Source organism: Euprymna scolopes, chromosome 37, assembly GCF_053919585.1.
Source record: "Euprymna scolopes isolate OS-2025 chromosome 37, ASM5391958v1, whole genome shotgun sequence".
NCBI lineage: Eukaryota > Metazoa > Mollusca > Cephalopoda > Sepiida > Sepiolidae > Euprymna > Euprymna scolopes.
Genome location: NC_136518.1, coordinates 734,013 through 756,043, shown reverse-complemented (window position 1 = coordinate 756,043; position 22,031 = coordinate 734,013). Strand labels below are relative to the sequence as shown.

Here is a 22,031-nt window from a genome sequence, read left to right as displayed (position 1 = left end):
GGAACCTATATCTAAAATTTCAAGTGTCTAGACCCAAAATTGTCGGAGGAGTTTGGTAGAGTTCTTAAAGGTCAAATCGTTGAAATTTGTACCCCTTAACAGCCAAATTTCTGGCTGACACCCGTCACATCAATTTTCCCAAATCTCAGTACCCGGTATTTCAAATTTCGAGTCTATAGACTAAAAATTGACAGAGTTATTGCGTAGGGAAATGTACACAGACAGACAGACACGCGGACACACAGACAGACAGACAGACACGTTCACTTTTATAGATATATATATATATATATATATGTTTAAAGAAAAAATAGAAACAACCGAATGAAATTATTAAAAAAATCAACGTTTCGTCCCTGTTTCAGAGGACATCTTCAGGATAATTGAAATAAAAATGTGATAAAAGAAAAAGTCATAGATCGTGCGAAAGAAAACAGTTTTTTAAAATCCAACCCGTGTCGGGAAAGGACGAATATGTGTCAAACGTGATCGAAACGTGAACAAACAAACACACATATATACACACACACGCATATATATATATATATATATATATATATATATATATATATATATATATATATATGCGTGTGTGTGTATATATGTGTGTTTGTTTGTTCACGTTTCGATTAATATATACAAAATGTACACTATTTCACAAATTAATTTTAATACTGAAAACGGACTTTATACGCTTTCATTCTATCAACCCTATATAATATACTATTTATTCAAAGGAAATCTGCATTACAGAAGTAACCTAATTTACATCTAAAATTAAAGGAAATGTTATTTCATTTTTACATTTTTAGCCCTCCCCCTTTTCAAAAAATAAGAAAACCAAAAGATTAACTTTACTTCTGCTAGCATTTAATCCTTCTGTGCAGAGGATGTCTGAATTCTATCAGGGAAGCATTTATTCAAAGATTCAATTAATAGAAAATACATAAAAAATAATTTACGCAACACAAAACATAAGAGAAACCTTTCTAGATTGAGGCAGCATTTACTAAAAGTTAAATTTCTTCAGTGCAGATAATTTTATTCCCACAGAAAACAACTAAAAATAATTTGTTAATTTTTTATTTGGTGTCTGAATTTTATTTATGCAAAAACAATAAAAATAAAAATAATAATCTGAGAAAAATAAAAGAAACCATATCAAATATATCGTTTGTAAATTGGATATATTTCTATCTGTTTTTTTTTTTCATGTTTTAAGTGTAGTGTTAATCGATTGAAGTTGTCAACTTTCATGAGAAAAGAAGAGAATTTCCAAAAGTTTATTAGCTTGCCCCCAACTAAATTGGATAAATAAAAAACAAATAGTGGTAGCGTGACCAATATCATTGTTTGTTGGTGCCTTCCATTGTTTGTTGATGCCTTCCATTGTTTGTTGGTTACTTTCACTGTTTATTAGTGCCTTTCATTGTTTGTTAGTGCCTTTCATTGTTTGTTGGTGCCTTTCACTGTTTATTAGTGCCTTTCATTGTTTGTTGGTGCCTTTCACTGTTTATTAGTGCCTTTCATTGTTTGTTGGTGCCTTTCATTGTTTGTTGGTGCCTTTCACTGTTTATTAGTGCCTTTCATTGTTTGTTGGTGCCTTTCATTGTTTGTTGGTGCCTTTCATTGTTTATTGGTGCCTTTCATTGTTTATTGGTGCCTTTCACTGTTTGTTGGTGCCTTTCATTGTTTATTGGTGCCTTTCACTGTTTGTTGGTGCCTTTCATTGTTTATTGGTGCCTTTCACTGTTTGTTGGTGCCTTTCATTGTTTATTGGTGCCTTTCACTGTTTGTTGGTGCCTTTCATTGTTTATTGGTGCCTTTCATTGTTTGTTGGTGCCTTTCATTGTTTATTGGTGCCTTTCACTGTTTATTAGTGCCTTTCATTGTTTGTTGGTGCCTTTCACTGTTTATTAGTGCCTTTCATTGTTTGTTGGTGCCTTTCATTGTTTGTTGGTGCCTTTCACTGTTTATTAGTGCCTTTCATTGTTTGTTTGTGCCTTTCATTGTTTGTTGGTGCCTTTCATTGTTTATTGGTGCCTTTCATTGTTTATTGGTGCCTTTCACTGTTTGTTGGTGCCTTTCATTGTTTATTGGTGCCTTTCACTGTTTGTTGGTGCCTTTCATTGTTTATTGGTGCCTTTCACTGTTTGTTGGTGCCTTTCATTGTTTATTGGTGCCTTTCACTGTTTGTTGGTGCCTTTCATTGTTTGTTGGTGCCTTTCATTGTTTATTGGTGCCTTTCACTGTTTATTGGTGCCTTTCACTGTTTGTTGGTGCCTTTCATTGTTTGTTGGTGCCTTTCACTGTTTATTAGTGCCTTTCATTGTTTGTTGGTGCCTTTCACTGTTTATTAGTGCCTTTCATTGTTTGTTGGTGCCTTTCATTGTTTGTTGGTGCCTTTCATTGTTTGTTGGTGCCTTTCATTGTTTATTGGTGCCTTTCATTGTTTATTGGTGCCTTTCACTGTTTGTTGGTGCCTTTCATTGTTTATTGGTGCCTTTCACTGTTTGTTGGTGCCTTTCATTGTTTGTTGGTGCCTTTCATTGTTTGTTGTTGGCTTTCATTGTTTTTTGGTGCCTTTTATTGTTTGTTGTTGGCTTTCATTGTTTTTTGGTGCATTTCATTGTTTGTTGGTGCCTTTCATTGTTTGTTGGTGCTTTTCATTGTTTGTTGGTGCTTGTGGTTTAGTATGCAGTTCGTTACATTGTCAATTTGTTCATTGAAGTGTTACTCAGTCCATTATTTTTTTCGTTGAGCAATCTAGTGAAAGAAGAATTTTTCTTTTTCAAAATGAGTATAAAAAAATAACATTTTTCACCATTCACGAATAACATACAGTGTGAATGCACCTGAAGACGGAGGTTACATCAGTCGAAACGTTGTGAAAAAAGCAACCAAGATAAGAATAGTAAGTTCAAACCATCCAAACAATACAAAAATTAATTATCAATCCTCATCTCAAAAATATACTAACATTATATAATAAAAATAAAAACGAAATGGACCTGGATTTATAAAAAAAAAAAGATTGACGCTATTTGCATTTAGAATTTCTAAAGCCTATGTTCGTTGGGAAAGCAAAAAAAAACAAAAAAAAAAAAAAAAACAACGAAGATGAGAATAATAGTCCAAACAATCCAAATAAAACACAAAATAATTATCAATCCTCATCTCAAAAACATACAAGCATGATATATATAAAAAAAATAATTTGGAGTAATTTCTATGTAGTTTTGAATGATTTTCTATTTTTTTTATTTTATTTTTTATTTTATTTTTTACTGTATTAACCTTATACATTCGTCATCAGCTTTATTTAACAAAACACACGTATTTTCCATCATTTGAGTTTACCCTACTCCCACCTGAAAAATATCTAAAAATGTCCCCCCGCCCCCAATCATTGTCGATATTTTTTTGCATTATACTTTTGGTCGACTACCAACTTCTGAGTGATAGATCCATATGCCAAAAAACTATTTTTGGCATTGAAAAATTTTGCAAAAAAATACGAATAAAACGTTTACAAGAAAATTTGCTTGAGATGGAAGTAGCATATAGTAATAAAAAAAAAGTTCTCAATATCTTAAGTATAGCAGGTGTCCAAATGCAACTTGGCCAATGCTGGGTATTCTTGCTAGTATCTATATAAATTAAGAATGGAAATATGAAAGACCTAAAAACTCAACGTTTCGCCCACTGCAGTGTAGACTTTATCAAGATAAAAAAAAAAGCTAAAAGTGGCACATGATGAGAGACATAAAACATTTAACTTTTTCTCTCTTGATAAAGCCTGTGCCACAGTGAGCGAAATGTTGAGTTTTTAGATTATTCATATATATATATATATATATATATATATATATATATATATATATATCAGTTCGAGTGTCTTCAAAACCCCAGGATGTTGGAAATCTTATGGAAAATTCTTCTAACTTTCCTCAAAGAATTTTTGCGATCCAGTCAACAGAATGGGCCAGAGTTCCTCGATTTCGGCGATTATACTGACCAAAGAATTATGACACCTTCGCATCTCACTATAGTTCTCAACGCAATATTTGAGGGCAGTTGGCTCCCGTGAAGGTCCCAGGTCAGCGTTCATTATGTTCCGTCGTACCGTTACTTCGTCTTTACAAAGAACGACAAAAGAGTCTACAAGCATTGGCGCCTGGTCCGTGATGCTCCGTATCAGCCGGTTTAGGGCATTGAAGTAGGTGATTGCCGAAGCAATGAGAACGTCAGCTAAAGAACCTTTCTTTTTACGCAGTTCGTCGATATCATACGAGAGTGACATGCAGTACTTGTGGGTGCGGCTTAGACTGACAGATGTTCCCTCTGAAAAGTAGAAAAAGATTTTTTTTTAGATCATCATCATCATCATCATCATCATCATCATCATCATCATCATCATCATCACAACCACCACCACCACCACCAGGATTGAGATACTAGTAGCAGATGCACTTAGTTTTATGTACTGTATTATAACAAAATCCCATACAAAATTTTAGCCAGATCGGCTCAGTAGTTTCTGGGAAAATATCTAGAGTAAATGCAGTAATGTGGTAACTAATCTCTATTAATCCCTATTATTCCTTATCTATGTATAGAATGGATACCATAATATTAAGTTCATTGCATCTCACCATAACAACGGATTGGCCAAGTAGTTTGTGAGAAAGATGTAGTGACAGTACTTTATCTTAAGACATATTTGACTCTTATACAAGTAAAGAATTGCGTCAGACGTGAGATACTTTTTAGAGTGGTAGAATGATCCAATCATTTTTCCAGCGAATTTGGCAATTCATTTGATGTAAGTCGTCCACTTCAGCTGTGCAGTGAAGGTCAGTCCCCTGTGAAATCACATTAATCTCTGGTAACAATGGTCACTCTCTAACTTTGAATAAAACTCAAATAAAAAAAAAAAAAAAAAAAAAAAAAAAGAACTCACTGCAATGTTCACCGAGAGATTCCACAGCTTCTTGAACGGATATGATGTCAGCATTTTTTGGTGTGAATAATTTCTGGAACTCTTTTAATGTGTCACGCATCGTGAAGTATTTCACGAGAAATTGGTTAAAAACTTTTACTCGGTCCTGTTAAACAAAAACATAAATTTTATTATTTACTCACTAGGAATAGTCACACAGGCCATCATCAAAGATTTCTCTTTGAGAACAACTTGTGGTGTTCTCTGGAGTCTGAGTGATAGCAAGTCTCCCCATATTTCCAATACTCACCACCTCTTTCCATAACCTGTGCAGATGAATTTACGTTATCACAACAGTCGCTTACCATTAATTTCTAGTTAGTGACGGCCATTCTTCTTCACTGGAATTTGGGTGGCAAAAAGCCCCCCCCCAAGTATTATTATTATTATTATTATTATTATTATTATTATCATCAGCAGCGGCAAATTTTTGATCTACACACTTGAAGTTTGATATATACCAAATTTCAAGTGTGTAGATAAAAAACTTTGGAGTATATAGGTTGAGAAGTGTCCTCACACACACATTTTCACTTTTATAGATATATAAATACATGGATAAAACAGTTGATGTATGTATGTATGTATGTATGTATGTATGTATGTATGTATGTATGTATGTGTATGTATGCGTCTTTAAATCATTTTCAGTTGGACTGTATTCTCGTCGGTTCGTACGTTGATTTATTTGGAAAATTATGTGTGAGTTTGTTAATATTATTGTCATGTGCTGCAGAAGTATGAGTCTAAAACAAACTTTTTTATTTAAAAAAAAAAAAAATCCAAGCAGGAAGGAAAAGGGACAAAAACGGTCCAGTCGCTGATCACTTACTATTCATGACTTTTGGAATGTTTATTCATGTGTATTTTGCATGTATATGTGTGTGTACGTATGTATATGCATATGTGTGTATATGTGTGCCTCTACGTGATTATGTTTGTATGTGTATGCACATCCATACATATGTTGGCGTACATCTGTATGTACGCATGTGTTTATTTCCATGTGTATGCAGGGTGGAGAGGGCTCCCGTTAGCCGTGGTGAAGGCAACCCCTCTAGGAGAAGCAAATCTCTGATTTAAAAAACATAAAGCAGGAGACCAGTACCCGTATTAAGCTGGTCTGCAGTTTGACTTGTCGCTGGCTATCTTGCTCTTGCTTGTTGCTAGATGTCAACATTTTGAACCGAGAGAGAGAGAGATTTAGCTGTCGTACAAAGCTAAAACTCTGCAACACCATCAGGTACAGATACTCCCTCAGGCATTTGTCTATAAAAAAAAAATGGTCCTATTGCGATGGAAAAGTTGTGACGCGTGTAGGTCTGAAATGCTGGAAGCATGTAATAATTGATCTGCCATCATTATATGTATCTATGTATATATGTATGTATAGATGTATGTATGTTTATGTACATGTGTATGTATATGTGTGTATATCTATGTGTATATGTATGTATATATGTATGTGTATATATGTTTGTGTGTGTATGTATGCATGTGTATATATGCATGTGTGTGCATGTTTATGTATGCGTGTGTATGTATATTTATGCATGTGTGTATGTATGTAGATGTATGCATGTGTGTGTATGTATGCATATATATGTGTATATATGTATGTGCATGTATGTATATGCGTATGAGTGCATATTTATGTACGTGTATGTATATGTAAGTAAGTGCATGCATATACATATGGGCATATGTGTACGTATGTGTGTATGTATTTATATGTGTGTATGTATTTGTATATGTGTGCGTATGTATATCTGTATGTATGCATGTGTGTCTGTATACGTATGTATGTGCATTATTCATTGTGTATGTATATATGTATATATGTGTGTATGTTTACAGATATGTATGTGTGTATGTGTATATATGTATATTTGCGTTTATATATATATATATATATATATATGTATGTATGCCAATGACCGTCTTGTGTATGTTTATGTATGTATAAGTATGTGTATGCATGCGTATATGTAATGTGTATGTATGTATGCATATATGTGGGTTATATGTATGTGCGTATGTGTATGTATGTGTATATATGTATGTATGCGTGCTTGTATATATATGTATGTATACCAGTGACGGTCTTCAGTGTCATGTCTGCTTGTGCGTGTAAATTTTGCCGGCAGGACTAAAGTCATTTTCGGCTCATGGACTTTCAGTACCTGAGGGAGTGGCACTCGTCTGACAAGACGTTGCAATCATCATGTATGTATGTGTGTGTGTAAATATTTAACCGATAAACTCTCAACTACTGGTCACATATCACTGAAATTAACAGGAAATAGTAACCATACACTAAGGAAGGTTTATAACGAGTAAAATCTTTGTTTGGATGGATGAATAACGCGTATAGAAATATATCGGCAAGTTGAAAGGCAAAATGTTCATTTCAACATATTTCTATTAGTTTTATGTATGCACAAATTCAATCATATCTACAAGTGGTCTAATTTTAAATCTTTTTTTTTATCTATCTCTCGAGTTAGCTCACATGGTAGGGATCAGCTGAAGTGCTAAATGAGGGAACGTGGTTGGAGCGTTAGATTCTAGCTGATGTGACTCAAGTCATGTTTTTTTAAATAAATACTATATATATATATATATATATATATATATATATATATATATATATATATATATATATATATATACTTCAGAATTATTTTATTTAACAATCAGTTGGTATGGAAACCTGTGATTATAAGATTTACAAAATATTGCTGGCAGTAATATTCTATAAGTATTATTCCATCTAAATAAGAATTGCTCGATATGCAAGATAGAGCAAATAAATTAATTGTAGTGATTCAATGAATTTCAAAAAACCCTTATTGAAATGAAGTGTTTGAGTCTCATATCAAAGATTTTTATTATTCTAAGCAAGACAAAGAACACTTTAGAAATTTAATCTCCTTAACCTATAGGGTTTCGATGTCTACCAACTCATCAGAGGAGAGAAAATATTAGCCTTATCATTAGAAGTCTATATTATTATTATATTATATATATTACTACGAATAATATAGACTTCTAATGATAAGTCTTCCACCAGACTTTAAAATATTTTCGCTGGACCCATGAAGAAATTTATACAGGAACATACCCGACCCGGATATCTACTCAGCTATGCGAATTACCCAATATACAACTTGGATCTTATTACTAAACTGCTTTAAAGAACGTCCACCATGGATTGGATTTTACCACGCAATCTGGATCGACAATTTTCATATCCTTTTCTTCAAATCCTCTTGCTACATGACTTCTGATTAATTATTTTGACTCTGACTTTCCATGTCTCACTGACTTTAGCAAATAGGGTACATACCTTTATAAATATTTGCTAATATTTTCTAGGTAAAAAAGAAATAGAGAAGGTGAAAAAGAAGACAGCAAAGAAGAAAAAAGCAAAGAAGAAAAAGAAGAAAACAAAGAAAAAGAAGAAAACAAAGAAAAAGATTAAGAAGAAAAAGAAGAAGGCAAAAAAAAGAAGAAGACAAAGAATAAGAAGAAGAAGAAGAAGAAGAAGAAGAAGAAGGCAAAGAAGAAGAAGAAGAAGAAGAAGAAGAAAGCAAAGAAAAAGAAGAAGGCAAAGAAGAAGAAGAAAAAGAAGAAGGCAAAGAAGAAGAAGAAGAAGAAGAAGACAAAGAAGAAGAAGAAGAAGAAAAAGAAGAAGAAACAGAAGAAGAAGAAGAAGGCAAAGAAGAAGAAGAAGGCAAAGAAGAAGGCAAAGAAGAAGGCAAAGAAGAAGGCAAAGAAGAAGAAGAAGAAGAAGGCAAAGAAGAAGGCAAAGAAGAAGGCGAAGAAGAAGGCGAAGAAGGCGAAGAAGAAGAAGAAGAAGAAGAAGAAGAAGAAAAACCTAACAGCCAGCCATGGTTCTCCCCAGAATGTGCTGCTGCTATCGCCCACAGAAATCACTTTTTCCATAACTACCAACGTAATAGATGCACTGAGACTAAAGCTGCTTTCAGGACTGCCAGCAACCACTGTAAAAGAGTAATAAAAAATGCAAGAGAGCTATATGCCCAGTCTGTTAAATCCAAGGTAGCTGATCAGCGGCTTGGTTCCCACCAGTTTTGGAAAATAACAAATAGGATCCTGAACAGAAGTGTGCGTTCTATCCCAACCATTATCAATGGACCAGAGGTTATCTCGTCAGCGTCAGACAAGGCCAAACTATTTGCAAAGAACTTTGCAGCTAATTCTACCCTATGCGACGAAGGACATCAACTCCCCATATTTCCTCCTATAACACAGAACAAGCTAGTTAATATACAAATATCCGTGCATGAGGTCGCCAAGCTAATAAAAAACCTAGATTCCAGTAAAGCAACTGGCCCTGATGGCATCCCAATTATAGTGTTAAAAAAGCTTCAACCAGAACTTGCTCCCATACTTACGAAACTATTTAAGCGCTGCCTTAAGGAGAAGTGCTTTCCGACCCCCTGGAAGACCTCATCAGTTTGCCCTGTATTTAAGAATTCAGGTGATAAGTCATCTCCCTCTCAATACAGACCAATAAGTCTTCTCTGTGTTATGAGTAAGTTACTGGAATCAATATTAAATAGAGAAATAGTCAACCACCTCAGCAGAAACAACCTTCTTAGTGACACACAATATGGTTTCCGCTCTGCAAGATCTACCGCAGATGTGCTGACGGTTATATCCCACAGGATTAGTGAATCTCTTGACAAAGGCTTCCTTTCTAGGGCAATTGCTCTTGACATATCAAAGGCCTTTGACAAAGTATGGCATAAGGGTCTACTTCACAAGATTTCAAGCTACGGTATAACAGGAAATGTTTTCTCAATCATTAAATCATTTCTCTCCGATAGGCTCATAAGAGTAGTGGTAGATGGACAAAAATCAGAGGCCTGCAATATAAATGCTGGAGTCCCTCAGGGGTCAATCCTGGGCCCAACTCTCTTCCTGATCTACATCAATGACCTCCCTAAACACATACTTAAATCATTCGTTGACATCTATGCTGATGACACGACCATCTACGGCAACACATCAAAGGCTGTAAATGACGAAGTTCTCTCGGATTCTCTCTCCTCTGATCTCGAGCGCGTGGTTCAGTGGGGGAAGATGTGGCTAGTTACCTTTAATGCATCTAAAACCAAACTCCTATCCTTACATCATCAACGCTCTGATCCCCGGCTGGCATCAATTGTGATGGATGGCTCTCGTCTGGGTGAGGCCCCGTGTCTTGACAAGCTTCTGGGTTTGACCTTTACTCCTGATCTGAAATGGAACACGTACATCAAGTCTGTTGCCAAGGTCGCAGGAAAGATGGTGGGATCCTTCTACCGCTCCAGAAGATATCTCACTACTGATTCAATTCTCTATCTATATAAAAGCCAAGTACGTCCAAGGATGGAATACTGTTGCCATATCTGGGCAGGAGCTGCCAAAAACAGCCTATCATGCCTTGACAGAGTACAAAATAGACTTCGTGGTTTAGTGGGGGATGCCCTTTTCTCTACCCTGCAACCCCTCTCCCACAGAAGAGACGTTGCGAGCCTATCCTTGTTTTATCGTTATTTTCATGGCAGGTGCTCGTCTGAACTCCAATCCCTGGTCCCCCCTCGCCAAACTTTCACGAAAATCACCCGTCTAGCTGAATTCACTGTGAAAAATTTCCCCCACTCTATATCTGTGCCTAAATCAAAACGCGGATTTCATGAGCAAAGCTTCTTTCTTAGAACTGCACGCCTGTGGAACTGTGTTCCGTCTGCCTGCTTCCCTCCGGACTACAACTTGGATTTCTTCAAGTCTAATGTTAACAAATTCCTAATGAACCGCCCCCCTAATTAAACACTTCATAAAATCTCCTCACTAACGTGATGTACTTGCAATAACCCTTATCCCTGAGTGGCTTCCGGGCCTTGATAAGTGGTGATCACTGTGTAAAAAAAAAAAAAAAAAAAAGAAGGCAAAGAAGAAGAAGAAGAAGAAGAAGAAGGAGAAGAAAAAGAAGAAGAAGAACGAAAAGAAGAAGGTAAATAAGAAGAAGAAGAAGAAGAAGGCAAAGAAGAAGAAGAAGAAGACAAAGAAGAAGAAGAAGAAGAAGAAGAAGAAGAAGAAGAAGAAGAAGAAGAAAAAGAAGAAGAAGAAGGCAAAGAAGAAGAAGGCAAAGAAGAAGAAGAAGAAGGCAAAGAAGAAGGCAAAGAAGAAGAAGAAGAAGAAAAAGAAGAAGAAGAAGAAGAAGAAAAAGGAGAAGAAGGAAAAGAAAAAGAAGAAGAAGAAAACATGTGTTAGTTTAAGTTTAAAAAAGGTATGAACTCATTAGAAAGGGTGTCGATCTAAATCTATTCCTTTCAGTTGCACATCATTCGGGAGGAAAAAACAAAACTGCTGTATACTTACCACAAATACTTTATCTACACTCGCCACCATTGTGAACTCAATATGACTTGAAGAATATCCATATTCTGAAACAAAGAAATCAATCATAAAGCCATCATCATTAACAAGAATGGCACCAAGGAGAGAGCATACCTCTACCAATGCTCAATTTATTGATCTCTATATAAAATTAGGTACCTGTATCCCTTTTTATATTTATTTAGTACAGATTTAGAAGGCTATCACAACGCGAGGAATGAGATATATTCGGTGTTGATGAGAGAAGACGAAAACAAGTGGCGATTTACAAATCAATAAGTACACACATATATGTCTATATATACATATATTTATTCAATTGTATTAAGTATAAATGTCTTACTTGTTGTGTCTGTGACAATATCCATTATATTTTGGGAAAAATTCCCCTTTTCAGATGGTGGATGTTACAGTTCTATTTAAAGAGGTGAGGGTTTAGATGTATAGTGTGTTTTAGGTGATTAGCATATTGTTGAACTTGTTGGATTTTTTCTTTTATTTTTGTTCTTTTTATATGATCTGTATTTTATTTTGTATTTTATTTTGTATATTCTATATTTATTTCGTTGTCTTTTTTTCCGCTGCTGTATATTATTTATTTATTTGTTTAATTTAATTACGTCGTTGCTTTTTTTAGTGGAATGACCTAGTCCACGCAGGTCAAGCATGTAAAGTTCACTAGCTGGCCTAGGTTGTCTATTAAAGGAGAGGTGGAGAGCGAGGTTGTGAATGAGGAGGGGAGGGGAGGGTGTGTGAGGGATGGAGTGCTCCTGACTGACTGTTGGTGTGTTTGGGTTAGGGGATGTGGTTATTAGGGGGGGACATTGGTTCGGCTTTTCTTTGGACATTGTTATTTCTCTATTTTATTAAGTGATAATTATTATTATCTATATTTTTACTTATTTATTTACTTATGTATCTATTCTTTTGTCCATGTTTAACGGTTAGGAATAGTAGGTTAACGATATTTGTATATATTGAGAAAACGACGTCTAATGGCTATCGTACTTTATTTATTTAATTGTTTGTTTGTTTATTTAGTTTACATAAGTTTACTTATCCTTCTGCCACGAGTGGCCCTTTAAATGCCAGCTTAGTATGTATGAGCATTTGAGCATTGACTCTAGGTTTGTCGACTTATTAGTTTTCAGGGAGGGGGTTCCGTCTTTCCTTTAAATTTATATATATATATATATATATATATATATATATATATATATATACCCACATACATATACATATATATACACATACACATATGGATACACATACACGCACATACATATACACACATATATACATGTACATACATATATATCTTCTCTTTACCTTTCATGGACTTGTGTAGTTGTTGTTACGTGTGCAACACAGGTACTATTATACACATATACCCACACTTACATATAAGCATATACACATATCTACACGTACAAGTACATACACATACGTTCACATGTACATGTACACATTCACATATGCACACACGCACTCATTACCGTATATGCATGCATATCCAACGATGCTTGCAAATGTGCATACACACACTCACGCATACATGCACATATATACACATATGCACACTCGCACCTGTGTTCATGCACACACTTTTGGTGAGTTGTGTTGTTATGATTTGATTAAATATTATTTGTGCTCTTTATTGTGGGATTGCATTTATGTATGTTTGTGTTTGATAGTGTTATTTGGGTTTGAATAGGTGGGTTAGCTTAATTCAATTTTTTTTTCCTTTTCTTTGAATTGGTTTATGTTGCTTCAATTAACTATTTATTAATATTTTCTTTTTTTTATTATATCTATGTTGCTATTTTTTTCTTCTTTCTTTATTTATTTTTATTTTTACTTTTATTTTTTATTTTTATTTTTGTTAATTTTCTTTTTTTTTATCTATATGGGAGGGGGCTTGTAGTAAGACCCTGTCTGGGCTGTAGGTTAGCCAGGTGTGTAGTGGTATACCTGTTCTAATGAGTTAGGGTTGTATGGTGTGGTGGTAAGTCTTTGGTGGGAGCCGTGTATAGTGTTATACGATGAATGATGATTCGAGCTCTAGTCTGTTGTTGAGTTCCGGTCATAATTTGGATATTAGTAGTGATTTCTTTATGTGGAGATTCCCAATATTGCGTTCTGTGGCTAAAATATCGACTTTAACAGATGTATTGAGCTTCTGCAGGTGTTGAGGTGTTTGTGGAATGACAATGCTTGTGTTTGTGTGTGTTCTTTTATTCTTATATGTAAGGGCCTCATGGTGCTACCCACGTAGAATTTCCTGCATGCAAAGCATTCTAGTTTGTAGACCACATTTGTGCGGTGGCAGATGGTTGCGGGGTATATCGGGCAATTTGTCAGTGTGCATGGTGGTGGGTCCTTGTTGCGCTTGCGTTTAGAAAGCTACTGTCTCAAGGATAGTCCAGAGTGGGCTAGTTGCATATTGAGGCCCTCCCTTTTCCTCCCTTTTTATATTTGCATGTATAAGATTTACTCCTCAACTAGTTAACCGATCATTATGAATTTTGGAGCACAGCTGCTAGGTGTAAAGGATCGTAATGTTGGCTGTATATATATAATATGTGTGTGTGTGTGTGTGTGTGTGTGTGTGTGTGTGTGTGTGTGTGTGTGTGTGTGTGTGTGTGTGTGTGGTAGTAGAGATTTAGAAGGCTATCACAATGCGAGGAATGAGATATAGTTGTTGTTGGTGAAAGGAGACGAGAACAAGTGGCAATTTACAAATCAATAAGTATATACATATATGTTTATATATACATATATTCATTCAGTTGTATTAGGTACAAAAGTTTTACTTGTTATGTCTGCGACAATATCCATTATTAATTTTGGAAAAAAATCCCTTTTCAAATGGTAAACGTGACAGATCGCTTCATTTAGCATGCTTTGAAGCGATCTGTCACGTTTACCATTTGAAAAGGGAATTTTTTCCGAAATTAATAATGGATATTGTCGCAGACATAACAAGTAAGACTTTTGTACCTAATACAACTGAGCTGTAAAAGTCTGAAAATTGAACAGATTGAAATATGGATCATTTGAGAATCACGGTGGTGAAAATTCAGTTGCATGATACTTCAAACAAGTTCAAATGTATAGATAAAATGAACTTAAAACTAATATTTTTGAAAAATGCTCAATACAAGGTTGAGCTTTATAAATATACTTTATATAAACATTTAAAATGGTCTATACAAATCAATTCAGACAAACACACCCATACATCCACCACTCAAATTCTTACCTACATACACACGCCAAACCACATGTTATAGGTAACCTACAAATAACTATCATGAATGTTAGTAAACAAATGCACACACGCACATACACACACTCATGTCACTGGCTTTTCCATAAACTACCTATAATAGATAAGTTTCACTTAACTGCATTTCTCTTCGTCAGTCTGTCTCTCCATTTCATTTTCCTTGGAAAATACTGGACCGATCTGGCTGATATTTTTCATAGACCTTTGTTATAATAAGGTGCAACGAACAAAGTATTATTGTGTCCATTCGAAGCACAGTTAAGGATTAATAGGGATTAGTTACCACCATACCACATTTACTCTAGAAGTTTTCTCAGAAACTATTGAGCTGATCTGGCTGAAATTTTGTATGGACATTTGTTATGATAAAGTTCATTGAAGAATTATGGCATCCGTTTGATACTCAGTTATTTGTTATGATAGGTGCAGCAAACTAGGTATTATGGTATCTGTTCGATGCACAGTTTGGAATTAATAGAGATTAATATTTAAGGCAAAAACGAGCACAAATTTAATTATATTCAACCACTAATTTAGCATAAAACACTCATTCTAAGACAACGTTTTTAACAAGCTAAAACGTCTAGTCTAATATATAAGTTTTTTTTTTTTTTTACACAGTGATCACCACTTATCAAGGCCCGGAAGCCATTCATGGATAAGGGTTATTGCAAGTACATTACGTTAGTGTGGAGATTTGATGAAGTGTTTACTTAAGGGGGCGGTTCATTAGGAATTTGTTAACATTGGACTTGAAGACATCCAAGTTGTAGTCCGGAGGGAAGCAGGCAGACGGAACAGAGTTCCACAGGCGTGCAGTTCTAAGAAAGAAGCTTTGTTCATGGAATCCGCGTTTTGATTTAGGCACAGATATAGAGTGGGGGAAATTTTTCACAGTGAAATCAGCTAGACGGGTGTTTTTCGTGAAAGATTGGCGTGGGGGGACCAGAGATTGGAGCTCAGACGAGCACCTGCCATGAAAATAACGATAAAACAAGGATAGGCTCGCAACGTCTCTTCTGTGGGAGAGAGGTTGCAGGGTAGAGAAAAGGGCATCCCCCACTAAACCACAAAGTCTATTTTGTACTCTGTCAGTTGATAAGTGTTTTCATTATTGCTTAGTTGTGTTTTACATTAATTTAAGTGAATGAAGAAAAGTCCCATTCAAATCTTAAGGACTGGTTTAATGTTTTTATTATTTTTTTTTCATTTTCTTTCTTTGAAGATCGTAATGCTGGGTATGGGGCAGCTAAATCAGCTGCCAACAATGCCCTGTTTTTTATTGAAACCAACCGAGAGCTCTTTTTAGTATCCTCGCTGTTCCCTTAAGTGCAATTGTTTGGATCTCTTTCGCACTTGGTTCACCAGGAATATTACTTAGGTAGGACTTCAGGTTCTTCTTCATAAGCCCTGTAGCACCTATAATAACTGGTATGATTGATATCTCCTTAAGTATCCAGATTCTTTTTTCAATCTTTGGGTGAGTGCATGTTGAACTATATATGTGTGTAATTACTGTTGGTGATATATCCGTTTCAATCTACATACGGATATAAGTAGATTTTTCTATAAATTGAGTTGATGTGTATAATATAGCTAGCTATGGGAAAGTCGGTGACGTGGTGTTTATGTGTTTACTAACATTCACCATATTTATTTGTAGGTCAGCTATGTCATGTGTTTGATGCGTGTATGTAAGTAGGAATTTGAGTGGTGATATATGGGTGTGTTAATTTGTCTGTATTTCGTGGCTTATATGTATAAATATGTATTCTGTTATGTATGGTATGTAAGTTCTTAAGATAGTCTAAAGGCGAGTAGGGCGTGCTGAATTTGGCTAATTGCGATTAAAAGAAAAAACAAGTGAAGCATGCATGGTCTCTCGTGAGTGCGCAATGAATGAGGCATAAAAAAATGACTAAGTTCAGCATTTGCCCCCCCCCATTTCGGCCCAAAAGTCCCCACGAGACGTCAAATTCTGATGAAAATGAACAAATGGTGCCGTTTTAGGCCTTAACATATGTAAATTTGAGTTCTGCACCATGCAAAAAAAAAAAAAAAAAAAGAAATGACTGAGTCCATCATTTGCCCCCACCATTTAGCCCCAAAAGTTCCCAAGGCTTTAACATATTTAAATTTGAGTTCAGCACCATGCAAAACTGCTAAATAGACATACACAGAAAATTTGGACAAATATAGTAAAATAGTTCCAAAAATGGAGTGTTTTTATTAGCCCTAAAAGAGCCCCTGAGCCACACCCAAGAGTTATTGCAAAGCATAGATGAACAAAATTATATAGAAATCAGTTAGTTAAAACTTTTCAGAAAGTTTTATAAAAATCCAAAGCATCAATTTTTTTTAATAAGCACAAGTGTCAATTTTAGCCATTTTAAACTGAAAGGCACCTCTAAGGGGGCAACCGGAGTTTTCCCAGAAAATCCGTACTGTTACTTTTTTTACTCATATCATGTTTAATGTTTGTGCAAAATTTTTAAAAATTCCAAAGCGTAGTTATTGAGAAAAGTGTGGACAGATGAACAGACAAACGGACAAGGATGAATTTACAGGTCCACCCTCCTTTTGTCGGGGGAGGGGACCAAAAAGTGATATCCTTTCTAACACGTCATCTTCATCCCACTATTATGACTTAAAGTCATGAAATTCTATACCTCTCAGATAACTGTTGCTTCCGAGTATAACTGAACTGCCTGCAACCTCGAGGCTTGATTCCCCTTGCATGATTCAATATGAACAAGGTACACTGTAGTAAAAGAACATGAATTGATATGTGTAGAGCATTTTATAGGTACTTAAGCTTTATAATGCATCTTCATTCGTATAAAATTTTATATGCTAATAAACATATCACAGAATAATTCTTAAAATAAAACTTGATAGAGTCCAAAACCAGCTTCGAAGCCTTGTAGGCAATGCCCTTTTCTCTTCCCTGCAACTTCTTTCCCACAGAGTAGACATTGCAAGCTTATTATTTTCATGGCAAGTGTTCGTCTGAGCTCCAATCTATGCTTCTCCCTTACCAAATTTTCACAAAAAACACTCAATTATCTGCAACCACTATCAACAATTTTCTCCACTCTCTATCTGTGCCTAAATCTAAACGCAGATTTCATGAACAAAGTTTCTTTCCTAGAAATACCTGTATGAAATCCAACCTTGATCGCCTTTCGGGGCCTGTGGTGTAGTGGATAGAGATGTTGAATCTTTACAGTTCCAGGTGAGCATTGTCTGAAGATAGCGGTTTCAATTCTACCCCAAACCAGCCAGAGGATTAGTTAGCCAAAATATAAGACAATAACAACTATGGAAGGCAGTAATTACTGAAGATACAGTTGAAGATTCAGCATTCCAATTCTGTCGCGGTTAACAACCTGACAAAGGCCAGAGGAATAGTTGGCCGAAACGTTGTTAAAACAACAACTATAAAAAATGAGGATAATAGTCTGTAAATAAATAAATAAGATAAACTACCTGCATGTGGAACACTGTTCTATTGGCCTGCTTCCCAACCAATTACAATATGGTAGCTTTCAAGTCTAATGTAAACAAGTTCGTATTGAGCCGTCCCCTTAAACAATCCAAATTCTACCTTAACTACACCATTAACGATTACTAAACTACCACCGTACATTCATTGACTCTTATCCTTAAGTGACCTTCGGGCCTTGATAAGTGGTGACTACCTGGTAAAAAAATAGTATTACACTTTTTATGATTATTAATTTATTTATTTACTTACTAGTCGAAGTACCCGACGTTGCCAGGTTAAATTTTATATATTTGAATATTCTGTCCTCATACATAATTATCTTTTTGATTAAACGAGACATTAATTCATAATGCCTTCTTTTTCCACACACCCTCTGAAGTAGGAGCAGTAGGTGCGTTTTATTTTATAGACGTTTCGTCAGTTGCCCTAATTCTCTTTTCTAATTTAATCCTTTATCTATTAGTCCTTCTTCTTTCAAAATATGATGTAAAAATTGCAATTATTATTTTATATCATAGTGCGTATCTGAAAATTGTTAAATCTCGTTTTGTTTTAACTATTTAATGTACAATATATATAAAGATGACACTGTAATCTATTCTGTTAATGAAATAATTAAAATTTAGTTTCTAGCAGTGCATATCTGAACACTGGTAAATGTACCTGTAGCATTAATTTTGAAGAGTCTCTTCATAAACAATACTTTGGCTGTGACCTCTAACAGGTGTTTAAATGTAGAGTTTTTCAGGAATTCCAATGTGTGAGCAACCAACATACAACTGGCCATGAGAAAAACAAGGTATCTGAAGATTGAATCCAACAACTTTGGGGCTTTGTCTTTGAGCTTTATTCATAGACATATATAAAGATTTTACTCGTTATAAACCATCCTTTGTGTATAATTCCTATTTCCTGTTAATTTAAATGTTATGTGACTAGTAGTTTAACAGTTTACCTGTTAAATATTTACACACACATACATCTACTTTTTTATTTATATAGATTTATAAAAATATATTGTGTTATTTTTCAAATTCATATTTAAGTAAAATGGTAACCGAATTTTGTCTACATTTCTTATTGAGGAAGTATTATTTTCCACTGGAGAGCCATGAATTTTAAATCTGTCCTGTTGTTAAATCTTAGAAACAGCTACATGGTAAACATCTGATGATTGAATGAGTATTAATTTCAAATTTTAGAAATATTTGTTATATTTAATTAAATCCCTACATGGGATAATTAGTTGTAACTAGTTTTTGCACCATTTAGTTAGATCTAAAGTAGGATATCGTATACTAATTTCGGTGGAGACAGTTTTGTAGAATCTCTTGCTTTTTGTTTAACAAATCATCCTAACATATCACTATATGGTATGATTCCAAAATAATTGCTGTCATGTTATATAATAAAATCAGCTCCAAAATTATTTAAACCATAAAACTCCATAATTTAAAACTTCATCGTTTTAATTTTCTATCTGAACAGTAAACATAAGCCGAATCATTTGCAACAAATCATTACGTAATTATTGACACGTACTTCCATATGTGATGACATCAGGTGGCTTTGCTGATCTGTGACGAACACTTTTTCCTTCGTTGCCAAGCAATGCTGTTTGGAGATTTGGATCTCCAGTTTCTTGATACTGTTGAAAAGAAGAAAAAAATTGAAAATAAATAATCAATTGTTTGTTAGTATTTTACAATATTTCAACTATTATAATGTCATTCTAGGTGACACAAGCTTTGTTTCTCCAGAATCAAACAATTTTTATAATGTTTCTATTTTATAAAGGTCTTTTTAATGTGAGATTTGACTATTCATTCATATATATATATATATATATATATATATATATATATATATATATATATATATATATATATATATATATATATGTCTAGCTTCTCTTCAAATTTTCGGATTTTCACCATGTCAAATCATATTTTAATTCCTTTTGACGGATTGATTGTTGATTATTTCTTCTGATGAGTTAAGGGCATAATAGATTCACTAATTGATATAATAATTGATTGATTTTGGGCTACGAAACAGATATTGTCAAGAATTGTATAAATCAACTGATTTAAAGGAATAAACTATAAGATTGTCAACATCATGAATTTTGGAATATAAATTTTTGTCATTTATTCTCTCTCTCTCTCTCTCTCTCTCTCTCTCTCTCTCTCTCTCTCTCTATATATATATATATATATATATATATATATATATATATATATATATATATATATAGTGTTTAAACGATTAATTGGAATTGGGAATGGGGAAAATCAGAACTTTTGAGGTATCGGAATCAGAAAAATTTGTGCCTATTTTCCGATGCCAAAACGATTCTTTTAATTATCTTTTTTATTTTATTTTGTTTAAAACAAAATCTTCCACTGCTAGCAGTAACAATAACAAATAAATATTTATAATTTTAAACTACCAGCAAAATTAAAATGTATAGATCATCCCCCACAAGCATTTTTTTTTATGTTTAAGAAAATATCTGCACATTTAACATATGTTATGACGGTAATCTGGAAAAATAGCAACTATATAGTTAAATATTTAGAGATTTATAAAGAATCGGAATTGGAATCAGTAATGGTATCGGAATCGGGAATTTAGCACAGAATCGGTTATTGTATCAGAATCGGGAAAAATATTGGAATCTTCCCACCACTAATATATATATATATATATATATATATATATATATATATATATATATATATATATATATATATGTGTGTGTGTGTGTGTGTGTGTGTGTGTGTGTGTGTGTGTATATAAAATACGCGTCAAGTGCACTTGAAAGCCAAATTACAATGCATATTATGAAAATAAACAAATATTTTACTTGTTTGAAATTCATAATTTAAATATATTTGGGAGTCAAACTCCATCCTCAGTATTTTGTTTGTTTCTTTTTTCTTCTTCTTTCTTGCCATATTGTAAAGTTGGAGAAAGAAAATCAGTAGTAAAGATCCACACGTTGTCTCTCAGCAGTTGTATTTTGAAATGTCGAGAATGATGCGTTGGCTACGCAAGATTAACGTCAGGGGTATGAGTTCCATTATAGAAGCGTTGATTTAATTTGAATAAAATAAAATGTGCACCAAGTATGCTTGAAATCCAAATTACAGCGCATATTACGAAAATAAGCAAATATTTTACTTGTTTAATACTTATAATTTAAATATATTTCCGAGTCAAACTCCATCCTTGGTATTTTGTGTCTTTCTCTTTTATTCTTCTTCTTTCTTGCCTTGTTGTAAAGTCAGAGAAAGAATATATATATATATATACTAGCAAAAGTACCCGTCGTTGACTGGGTTCAAAACAGCCTACAGAAAATGGACTCTGATTTATGAAAGTATGATAGGTTATGAAAAGGAAGGGTTGTAAAGAGATAGCTTCGAATTTGGGGGTATTAAAACCAAAGCAAAATATGATGAAAGTAAAAATAAAATAGATAAACCCCATAATTTATTATACCATACCTGTTCACACTGAAACACTTATCACAATATTCTGTGGATCTATATTAAAAAAAAAACCTTGTTAAACTTTGTGACATATTTACATTCTATGGGGGTCAGGTGCGAACGAACACCACATAATTTTATTATACCATATTTCTTCAAACTGAAACATAATTATCAAAGTATACTTATGCAGATAGATATGAAAAGTCTTTATTAAAGTTTGTGCCTATTTCCATTCTATCGAGGCCAGGCGCATATGCAGACCCCACCATTTTATTATACCATCCCTATTTAAGTTAAAACATACTTATCAAAGTATTATTA

General features: G+C 34.1%; 1 protein-coding gene across 1 annotated transcript in view; it reads right to left on the bottom strand.

Moving 5' to 3' along the window:
• Positions 1–1,067: 1,067 nt before the first annotated feature.
• Positions 1,068–22,031, bottom strand: part of LOC145261025 (uncharacterized) — a 59,294-nt gene continuing 38,330 nt past the window's right edge. Inside the window, exons 2-5 of the mRNA XM_080119155.1 lie at positions 19,753–19,858; positions 11,396–11,460; positions 4,964–5,108; positions 1,068–4,344 (exon numbers count right to left, since the gene is read on the bottom strand). Coding sequence (XP_079975281.1) covers positions 3,941–4,344; positions 4,964–5,108; positions 11,396–11,460; positions 19,753–19,858 — 720 coding nt within the window. The 3' untranslated portion in view covers positions 1,068–3,940. The remainder of the gene's footprint in view (positions 4,345–4,963; positions 5,109–11,395; positions 11,461–19,752; positions 19,859–22,031) is intronic.